The 10434-nt window shown below is 56.6% G+C and overlaps 3 protein-coding genes across 5 annotated transcripts in view; 2 read left to right on the top strand and 1 right to left on the bottom strand.

Annotated features, from left to right (window-relative positions):
- Window positions 1-366: 366 nt before the first annotated feature.
- ZSWIM1 (zinc finger SWIM-type containing 1) lies at window positions 367-1922 on the top strand (the record flags this gene model as incomplete). The annotated part of the gene is given in 7 exon segments (XM_085318004.1): window positions 367-676; window positions 679-822; window positions 825-967; window positions 1003-1273; window positions 1276-1341; window positions 1344-1703; window positions 1706-1922. Coding segments are annotated over 7 exon segments (1398 nt in total), but the record flags the coding sequence as incomplete, so codon positions are not given.
- A 3938-nt stretch (window positions 1923-5860) lies between these two features.
- NEURL2 (neuralized E3 ubiquitin protein ligase 2) lies at window positions 5861-10374 on the bottom strand. Of its 2 annotated transcripts, none has more exons than XM_085318045.1 (2): window positions 9255-10374; window positions 5861-6304 (listed from the first exon to the last, which is right to left on the bottom strand). In XM_085318045.1, the coding sequence occupies exons 1-2, from the start codon at window positions 9944-9946 to the stop codon at window positions 6193-6195; spliced, it is 804 nt and encodes a 267-aa protein (XP_085174171.1). In that variant the 5' UTR covers window positions 9947-10374; the 3' UTR covers window positions 5861-6192. The 2 variants fall into 2 exon arrangements, with proteins under 2 accessions (XP_085174171.1, XP_085174170.1); XM_085318044.1 differs by having other exon boundaries at window positions 9259-10372.
- The window catches only part of CTSA (cathepsin A), a 9674-nt gene continuing 5537 nt past the window's right edge, over window positions 6298-10434 (top strand). For both annotated transcript variants that reach the window (XM_085318043.1, XM_085318040.1), the window contains exon 1: window positions 6298-7725. In XM_085318043.1, coding sequence (XP_085174169.1) covers window positions 7705-7725 — 21 coding nt within the window. In that variant the 5' untranslated portion in view covers window positions 6298-7704. The remainder of the gene's footprint in view (window positions 7726-10434) is intronic.

Here is a 10434-nt window from a genome sequence, read left to right as displayed (position 1 = left end):
GGGATATACTCCCCGGAAAGAGCGGGGCATGCCGGGATATACTCCCCTGAGGAGGCCGTAGGAGCAGGGTCCGCCGGGACGTGCCGTGGCGGCGGAGCGGGACGTGCCGGGAGGTGCCCCCGGTAGCCGCGGGCAGTGGCGCTGCTGGCGGCGCCGGCCCCGGGCGGCGGCTCCCGGGCGGCCCTGCCAGCGGGGTGTCGGCGGCCGTGTGCCGACCGTCAGCATCCAGAGCGCGGCTGCGAGCGGCGTCTTGGCGCGAGCCCTGCCGGTGCACCGGGCCGCGGGGCCAGGCCCTCCCGGCCCTCCCGGCGGACGGGCCCGCGCCAGCGGCCTGGCCGTGCTGCTCCGCCTCGCCGCCCCGGCTGACAAGTCCGCGGAGAGCCTGGCCCGCGCACGTCGAGCCGTCAAGGCTGGAAGGAAATCCAGGCCCTCCTGGCGGGCCCGAACCTGCCGCTGTTGCCTGCGCTTTCCGACACCTTCCCCGCGGCAGGGGAGCGGTTATGGGCCTTCCGCCTGCGCGGGCACCTGCAGCGGGAGGTTCGCCGGCTGTCTCTGGAGTGCCGCACCGAGAGGCTGATCCTGGACGCCCCGAGGAGCGCTGCGTGTGCAGCTACGGAGAGCGACCTGCGGAAGGTGGCCGCCGTTCTGAGCCGCTTTGTAAAACCAGGCTTCCTGCCCAACTCCGTGTTCACCGGCTGCTCAACGATAAGATTTGGGCCGTGCCCAGGCAGAGGAGTTGGGTGGAAATCAGTGACTATTTTACACCCAGGGAGATCATCACCCGGGACATAAGCCAGGTGTTCTGCACTGAGCTCTTTCTGGAGACTGCATCACTGCTTTAGCAAAGCACTACCAGAAATGTGTTTCTAAGGGTCTTCCTGATGCTGTGATATGTTCCACTGCCCATCCTAATCACCAGGTTACTCAAACTGCTCTTCACAGCTTGCCTGCCTTGAGTTCGCCTATAGCCCCCCTTAATGCCTGAGCAGCATGCCAGCGTAAGCCATCTCAGAGCTCCTTTTGGCCTCTGCCAGCACAGTGCCAGCTCTTCAAAAGTGGTCTGTGCAAAGCTATCTCCCAGYTGTGAGGAATCCCCTGGTGGTCCTCCAGGCTCCCCTGTCAGCTCCTCAGCTCTCCTTCATTCTTCAGAGTCAGCCTGCAAACTCACAAACTCTCCTTTTCTAGAATGAGCCAGGAAGCCCTCAGACCTTGTTAGATCCATCATCTCATGCAGCTAAATTGGAGATCACCGAAAACCCGGAGGGTGACAGTGATACGAGAGTAACTGAAAGACTGAGGAGTGCATCAAGCAATCTTTGAGTGACATTTGCACAGAACCTGCTCCAGGCTGTGCCTGGATGAGCTTGCAGTGGTTCAGAACTCTGTACAGCTGGTAGGCACCAACGAGGACACTATCAACAGGCAGGTCCTTGAAGATGCACACAAAGTGGACCAGAAGGGCCTGAACAACTGCACTTGCCATTTTAACCAGACGCTGCAGCTGCCCTGCTGGCACATCCTGGCTGTGCTGCATTTGGACAGAAAGACCTTACAGGCAGAGATGCTAAGCAAGCAGTGGCAGAAAGGACGAGATGCCTGTTGGGCAGGGAGAGGTGGCACTGATGGCCTCTTGGAGGTTCTGAAAAGCTCCTGGAATGAGTCTTCGGATAAATTCTTCATAGTGTCCCTCCTTACAGCAAAGATCAGCTGCTCACCCACTGCAGCAGCGAGGAGTTTGAACTCAGATACAATACTCTCCAAGAGCTGGCTGATAGCTGGATTAGACCTTATGTTCAGGTGAAGCTATAATAGAGAAATGCAGAGCTGAACTGACCTGTTTCTTTTGCACGTGCCTGTGTTGCATGAAGCCCTTGGGAGAAATGGGGCATCAGATATTACAAAAAGGTCTGTTTATAATTCTACTAGTGTCATGACTTCCTTTCTTTTCCCCAGGCTGTTACTCCCTTGAGGCTTAGTATGGAACGGGCAGTTCAGGCTCCCATATCCGCTGAGCAAATGTTGCCTTTTGAGCTAAGGAACCGCATTACAGATTCCTGATGAGACAGTAACAAGCTAACCAATTGCTGACATAGCTAATAGGAAATCTTGCTGGGAGTAGGCTGAGGTTGGTGTGGAGTGGAGTTCATAGCATAATTGCGTGGGACAAAATTATTTGATCCACAGCCAGTGCCTGCAGGTCCTTCCAGCATCCAGCTGTTATGTGTTGTGCAACAAAGCTGATAAATGAGCCTTTTATCATTTGGAGGCTGTGTGTCTCTCTGAGCCTGCTATTGCCACCTCTCCTTGCCAGCAGGACAGCAAGGCCTCTCACTCGCTCAAGTCAGTAAGGTCAGGCAGCATTTTTAAACAGTTTTCCTTAGTTTTCTTTTCTCATTTCCTTGCCCTATAGTCAATCGAGCATGCCTGGCTGTCAAGAATCAGCAGATCCTGAGGGTGGCAATCTCTGCTGCTGGCAGAACTGTCCATGGGTCTCGAGCACAGAAGTTGTTTATCTGGTTACGGCAGCTGCTTTTAATTCCCCTCAGAAAATGGAACCCGCCCTCCTTCCATCAACAGCTTTGTTTGCTCGGTGGAAACAGGATGAGGGAACTGGTGGGAGGTCACAGCAATACAAACAGAGAAGAACTCTAGTGAAGTAGAGAATAAATGCTTTAAAATTAGAGGTCCAGAGGTGGGAAGGAGAGGAAGAAATACTGAAAGAGCAAACAAGTCTTAGATCCAGCCCTTAGAAGTTGCTCGCAGGCTGGTTGAGGTTTTCAATCCCTCTTTGCCGGAAAGAACGCCTCCAGCAAAGGCAGCCTGGTGTGTAGGAACATGACAGACTGCATCCTGCTGCAGCAGCAGGGCATGAGGGAGCATGTGGTGGAAAGAGCAATAAAACATAGGTAGACCTCAGCTGGTCATTGCGGTTCATTCATGCTACTTCACACTGTATTTTCCATGAACAGTGTTTCATGAACACTTCTGGTTTTGGTAGAGTTAGCTCATTGCAGGAGTAGAACTACTGCATGGTTGGGGATTTTCTCTTGGCCTAAGGTTTTGTAACATTATCTGGTGGTATTGAATTCCTCTGTCAAAATATAGTGTAGTGTTTCCTAAAACACTGTAAACTTAGAAATACTTGTTTTCACTTCTCAAGCCGTGCTGTAGGAGAGGTCTGGAGGCTGCTGCCTGTTGGCCTCCTTTGCTATCTGCCTTTCTTGCTGGTGTGTGCATCCTCTCTGATTTTCAGAGAGCCCTTCCCCTCTGCCACTTGCTCTGGATACTCCGTCATGAAGCTCTGTGCAGCTCTAACCACGTCCTCCTCTCGGACCCCTGGCACAGGCACTGTGGGAATGCCAGCTATCATCATGGCTAAGCTGAGGATGCAGATGTTTGGAGGAGAGCTGGGTACCAGCGCTCTCCCTTTAATATTGCTCACCTTTAAGGGCATGAGAAAAGCATCTTGTGGGGGAAATTCAAATCTGGCTAGTGAGAAGTCTCCACCCGGGGTGCCCAGCTCATTAAGGTACGGCCCGTTCCTCATCTGGAGTGTGGAGCCTCTCCCCAGAGAGGCATTCAGGTCTGCGCCGGGGGGACCGCAAGCTTGGCTGTCTCTTCTCTGTTCCTGTAGATAATGCCACGCAGAGCTGCCGGGGAGCGTGTGAACATGCTGGATGTAGTACAGGCCTTGGCAGGGCGGCTCCCACCAGCCTCCCCCACATCCCGATCTACTGTGGATCGGGAGTCCGGGAATATGCTGGGCACCGTAATGAGCCTGGCTGAGGATCTTCCCTGGGAGCAGAGGCGCAGACCCTGCCGAGGGAGGAGCCGGCCGTGCCCGTGCTTTCCTTCGGAGCAGGCCTGAAACCAGAGCCCCCGCAGAAGTGGCTGTTTCCCCGGACTGATAGGCACTTGGGCTGTCCTGTACCCCTCGGAGCTGTCTGCTGGCATCTCCTGCGGGGAGAGGGAAGGAGCAAAGCATGAGGGCTGCRTGCGGTGGCCGGTCCCTCCCTCGCATGGCCAGCCTGCCTGCTCCTGCAAGGGACTGGCTCTGCTTCCCGGCACTGCCTCAGTGCGGGGTCCGTGGTGTGTCTGCACTGCCTTGGGGYGGGATCCGTGGTGTGTCACGCGCAAAGCCGGGTCCTGGCTATGAGAACCTGCGCTGCTGTGTCCGGCGCTGAGGCAGGAAGGGTGTATTGGGGGCTGTTTTGTCTTGCACCGGTCTGGCCTTCTTCCCGAAGCACCCGGTACCAGTCGCTGCTAGAGGCGAGAGGCTGGGTAGCTGGACCTCCAAGCAGGTCACGGTGACCAACTTGATGGCCATAGGCATGTGCCGGAGGAATGGTTTCAGCCAGAGATGATCTCTGGACATTGCCATATTTTACTGTAGCATCCATCCCTTTCACCTTTCCATTGCGAACACAGGAAATAAGTCATCTCAATTCCCAAAGTAAACATCTCTCCTAAGAGCGAAACTACACGGCTGGGATAAGGGCCCAGCTGTAATTTACATTCCTTTTGCATCGCTCAGGAGACTTTGCCCTGCCGCACTCCACCCTGTCCGCTGAGCTAAGAGCAGTGTGGGTTGCGGTCAGAGCTGTATGTGAGCAGGGGATGGGAAAACCACACTGCAATCCCAGCTTCTTAGGGCTTTTTCTGAGTGCCTTGGGCTTGTTTGTGCATGCAGGCTGCTTGCCAGTCAAGGCAAGACTTGCACTTCCTCAAAGTCTGCCCCTTTTCACTGCTGCAGTGAAACAGAGCTGCAGGCTCTATTTCCAGCTGAGGGAAAGGAATCTGGGCAGAGGCCAGTTTGTCTCACGCCTTGCTTCAGTTTCTTAAGGTGCTGAGAGCTGCTTAAAGCACCAGGAAATGCTACCTGAGCATGGAGAGCATCAGTGGGGGCATTTCTCAAAGTGCTAAATGGGAAAGTCTCTGAAAATCTGGGTCTTTCCACCACAGGTCATCGTCCTGTGGCTCTGTGCTATCAGGAGTGTTATCTTTAGGGGCATCGGGTCAAGGAGGACTGAGCTGCGTCCCAGCCATGCTGACAAGTGGACTGTGCTCAGCTACACACATTGACCATGCTGTGACTTGCCCTGCAGCTCGGAGAGTCCAAGATGTTTTAACTTTGTGCCTGGGACATGGAAAGATCTTGAGACAGGACAGGTTTGGTGATGTGGTTATAAGGGACACCATTCCTTACCTGAAGCAGTCCTACTTGCCCCTGAGAGGAGCTGTTCTCAGTACAGGGGAATCCCAGCCTCCCTATGCTCCTAAGCCTCTTATTTGATGGGAAACTTGCCATTTTACTCAAAGTAATTCCCCAAAGTAGCTTTCTGCAGCTCTTCTGTCCCTGTACAAAATGCTGCTGATGTGGAATGAAAAGCAGTTACCTTGGCTAGGGACTAAAAATCCTGAAACAGCTTCTTCCTTCCCCAGACGGGACATTGCCCATGCTGGATGAGGGTAGTGCATCAGCTCCCAGTGCCACACAGCGCCGACTTCGCCTGTTCTAGAACCGTCATCACCGCTTGACCTCACACTGGGTCCACGGCGCTGACCTCGGCCCAGCCCCGCGAAACCGGGCGCACACCAGGGTGGATGAGATCCGCAGGTGCCCTGGATCTCTTTGCTGCTGTGGTTTTGTAAGTCCCGCTGTGTCTAAAGGACCCGGCTCCCAGCAGCTGGCTCCTCTGGCACGGCCGAGAGCAGCACGCGCAGGGCCTCCCACTGCCGGAGCCCCGCGAGTCAGCCCGGCGCTGGCGGCAGTGGGCACTGGCTGGGGATCGGGCAGCTCACCTCARTCCCTCGCCTTTGCTCAGCGGGGTATGCCCCGATATTCCCCACAACTTGCTCATTTTCTGTTTGGAAGCACTTTATTACTCTTTGTCTGTACTGTGCCCATTTACACACAAGAAAGTCCCTCTGACACGCTCTACTCTTAATGTGGATTGCCCWTGCTTTCAGGCCTCGTCCTTCCAGCTGGGCATCCTGTGGCACGGGCCATGTGAGGCACCCCAGAGAGGGGACTGTGGAGGGGAGCACGTTCGCTCCTGGGGCCTCATGGGGCAGTGGGTGGAAGGGCCGCCTGGGTGCAGCAGCCCTCACGTGMCAGCCTGTTTGCGATCATCTGTGGGGCTCTCGGGGTGTGGTGCCTGCCAGTGGGATGAGGTATCCTCATGGCCTCATTCATATTTGCAGAAATTCTTCAGCAGTGGTGGCAGGTCCAGGCCATCGATGGCCAGGCGATGGACAACGTGCTTCTGGATGACCAGCCGGCAGAGGGTCTGCAAGGAGGGAACTGAAAGAGAACACAAAAAGGAAGGTGAATTTGCTCCCTGAATCACCAGCGAGGTTGAGGGCAGAGAATGGTGCAAAGCAGATATGTCCCTGGGAGTGAGGCTTCTTGGAGACACCTTGTTTTTGGACAGTGGTGGGTGTTTACTCTGAGGAAGGCGTAGGAATCAYTCCTCCTCCCCTGCTCTACCAGCTGGCTGTGCAGGAGGGTTCTCCTGGTTGAAGAACCTATGCCAGGGCGCTCCAGCTAGGTTGAAAGCTTGAGTGCTGAGTAGTGAAGCTCTTCCTTTTGCTTGGAGGAAAGTTGAGAAAACGGTTTTGCATCTAAATAGTCCATTATCGTGGCTGTTCTGCATTTATCTCTAGGCTATCAAGTCCATCCCCTAGAGTCTCACATTTCCACGCTGTGTTCTCCCTGCAAGACTTCTTTTTCCTATCATACCCTGCTCCTCGGGTGTCCTTCCACCACCAAACATGCCAAACTGCATGCTAGACTTCAGCAGACTGGGGCTGCGTTGCCTGAAGAGACAACTCACATGATGCTTTTAAGATAACTACCTTTTATTACTGTGTTCACTAGAGAGTTTGTTCCTTGTGGCCAGACTAGCAGCAAACTCTGCCCCCGTTTCCTCCTATGATACACACGCTCCCGTCGGATTCTTTTTTTCGTGAGATCTTCGTAGCTCTCAGCAGCTAGCAGATGTGGAGAAGCTGTGGTTAGCTGTTTTCTCAGATCTTAAACGAGAGCCGACTCACTGCCTGTGGGTCTTGGTTCATCCACTGCCACATAAGAGCCAAACAGGACAAGCATGTCCTAGAGTGCCACACTCTGCCGGAGAGGAGCCGTGTGGCGACCTGGCCATTTCTTTGTTTTGCGGCTGAGGAGCTTTCCGAGCTGCAGGGCCTCCCGGGAGCTCGGGCCAGCAGCAGGCAGGAGCAGCACTCTGCTAAGCACAAGCACGTGCTCTGCAGAGCCGTCTCCTGACCTTGGGACTGTTTTCAGATAGCTGGAGTGGTTATCTTCACGCTGGAGGCACAGGCCTGCGAGTGCCCCGAGTGCTCAGGGAGAGGGGACGGATGCTCTTTGCCTCAACCGCTTTCTGCTCTCTCCCCTGAGACTCCCTTGGGGAGTATCACATGTCACTGGCAGCTCAGCTGCTTCCTTCCCATTTTCACTCTGCTAGCTGGCTCCTGGCMAATAAAAGAACTGCACTAAAACTGATTTTTAAAGATTAGAGAAGTGTTACAGAAACAGAAACTACTGAAGTCTTTGTGAAAGGAAGGAAGCCAGATTGTCCCTCTTGCAACAGGCAGTGTCTGTACCAGCTGAGGACCTTGCAGCACCCTCCCAGGCGTGTTGCTGCCCCAGGAAATCAGGGCCCTAAGAGGGGCAAGGAGCACGGGATGCAGATCTTCCACAAAAAGGTACGTTCCACAYGGAGCAGCCATGAAAGGCTGCTGCCCCCTGTGAAGTCCCTCAGTGAATTGTCGAGGTCAGGGCCCTCAGAGGTGGTTCGATAGCTTCCCAGTGGCGTGCTCCAAAGTTAGTCATCCTTAAATGCATTCCCAGGGCAGAACAGCCTGCACAGCTGGGCACATTTAATCTCACTGCTTGGATTATCACAGGACAAAACAGCTGTTGGGGAGAATCACAGATTTCAGCCTTGGGGTAGCAACAACTGAACTTTAAACCAGTGAAAGAGCTGGTGGCTTTGCCTGTGTTGAGAAGTCAGTCTGCTCTTTGCTCATGTTTTATTTAGCTCTTTGTGGCCTTGCAYCTATGGTGCAAATAGTTAATGGCTAGTGTATGTAATGCTTATCTGGCTCATATAAAACAAAGGTAGCGTATTAGAGCGACAGTTTATGGTCGCAGCTGCTGTTGTCCAGACACTAGCTCTCCTGGTTCATGTCTCATTTAATACTTAGCATCTGATGGCTTTTCCAGTAGGGTGCTAATTAGCACCTGTTAGCCTGACTTGCAGGAGCAAGTGACTATCACTGGATGGAGCTGGCTGGTCCCATCCCCACCRTGCTGGGGGACAGCTTCACTGAATGCCACAGGCAGGTATCCTGCCRGGATATTGCCCAACCGCAGCTGGCATCGCACGGTGCCAGCTCGGCACCAGCTCTGCCCTGGGCCACGCAGGCTGGGGCGCAGGGAGGGGCAAGGCAGGGAGGAGGGAGCTAAGGCCGCGGAGGCGCAAGCCCCYGGACCGAGGTGCGGACGGCCGGATGGCAGGAAGGACAGCGTGCCAGGGTGCTGTGTCAGGCTGCAGCAGGATGTTTTGATGCTAAGGCAGGATGACGGTTGGCTCCAGGCTGYCCCATGCCAGCGGTGCACAGGGACAAGGTTGGGGCATGGGCAGTGTTTGCCAGGCCCCAAGAATTGGTTCCCTGGTCCTCTGGGGAGCAGCTGGCTTTGAGCTCCCGTTAGGAGCTTCTGTCTGCCTCAGTGTGAGCAAAGTCCTGCTGGGACACAGCTTCACAGGGACAATCCTGCAGACCCCAGTCTGCAGCAGGCCCCTTGCAGCCCAGAGCACTTGCTCCTAATTGCATCTCTTGCAAAGAGCAGCCTGGGCTGGGCTCTGCTGTGACCACCAGTGCCAGGACCTGTCTGTGAGCACCTGTGTGTGCTTGGTGCTGGCAGAGATGTGCTGGAGCCAGCTCCTGCACCTCCATCCCCGGACACAGCCTGGAGAGACAGGGCTTTTGGGAGACCCATGCCCAGGGGCCTGTGTGAGTGCTGGTCTAGGGGCTCCCCTGCGCTCTGCAGGTGCCAGCAGCGCTCTCCCATCCCTTCTGCCCTGCGTCTAGCATGCTCTGCTGCTCCTGCTGTCAGAGACCATGGGGCTAACCTCACCGAGGCTGACCACCCGCCCCCACCTGCCTCCCGTTCCACCCCGGGCAGCCTCTGCGGGGGGGGGAGGGGGGGGGTCCTGGGCAGAAGCAAGTACCTACAGCCATATTCCACCTGGATGACGCGGACACTCTTGGTGGAAGCAAAGATGTCAACCACAGCATAGAGCGGGCGGGTGGTGGGGAGGCCCCTGGCACTCGGCCCCATGTCCTCTCCGTTGATAACGATGTGCATGTCTGCGGTGCCGTTGGGCTGCGGGGTGTAGAGCACACCAATCCTGCTCCGCCGGGCGGTCGGGGGCAGCACGTTCATCTTGTACAGGTCATCCAGGATGTGGCTGTAGCATCCGGGCCGGCTGCGTCCCACCAGCTTGTCGCGGGGGATCCGCACCTGCTCTATGAGCAGGTAGGGCTCCGAGAGGAAGCCCTGCACAGGGGCCCGCACCCGCGCCTCCTCCCTGTCCAGGGCAATGCGGTTGTGGTTCCTGGTGATGGCAAACACCCAGGTGTCTCCCAGGTTGACCAGGTCTGGGAGCGAGTATTCAGGTACCACCTCCAGGCTCTGTGGGTCATGGGCCGTCAGCCCGATGCGCAGGTGCCCRCACCAGCCCAGCTCCTTCTCCTCTATCTCCACCAGGAAGATCTGCCCAGGCTSTAGGGGCTCCTGGCTGAAGCACAGCCCGTTGGCAAAGCTCTCCACCCGCGTGGCCTGGGTGCGCGAGGGGTCGATGCGGACATTGGTACCGTGAACATGGTGGAAGCGCGTGTCGGAGCAGCACTGTGCAGCCATCTCTGGCACAGCTATTTTTAAACAGCTGAGTCCGGCTCCAGGCAGCAGCTGGAGGAGGCRGTGACGGCACCCTCCAAACAGGGACAGCCAGGCCCAAAGGTGGCTCTGAGAGGTCCTAGTGCCACTGGGCCCATGGGAGGGGTGGGAAGGAGCAAAGGTGCCGGCGGGCGTTGGGTGCCCTGTGTCTAGGAGGGCCCTGTGCAGCCCAGCTCAGCCTCTCCCGGCCCACGGGTACTCAGCAGCTGGCCGGCACTGGGGGCCTCACCTGGGGCCTGCTGCTGCTGGAGCCCGAGCACGGCGTGGGCCGACCTCCCCGCACCCCGGGACTTGGGCACCCAGCGCCCRGCTCCCGGTGCCTCCCGTGCCAGCACCTCGCCAACGTGGCTGGCGCAGCCCCAAGGGACTGTCCCCAGGGCCCCCGCGGGCAGCGCTGGGCAGGCGATGCTGCGGCAGGGGCCGGGCGCCCGTGTGCTCCCGCGGCTGGGCTG

The sequence above is a fragment of the Rhea americana genome, unplaced genomic scaffold, assembly GCF_003343005.1.
Source record: "Rhea americana isolate MKP2758 unplaced genomic scaffold, rheAme1 scaffold_514, whole genome shotgun sequence".
In the NCBI taxonomy this organism is placed as follows: Eukaryota; Metazoa; Chordata; class Aves; order Rheiformes; family Rheidae; genus Rhea; species Rhea americana.
The sequence above is the reverse complement of the archived record's forward strand: the minus strand, read 5'-3'. Positions and strand labels throughout refer to the sequence as shown.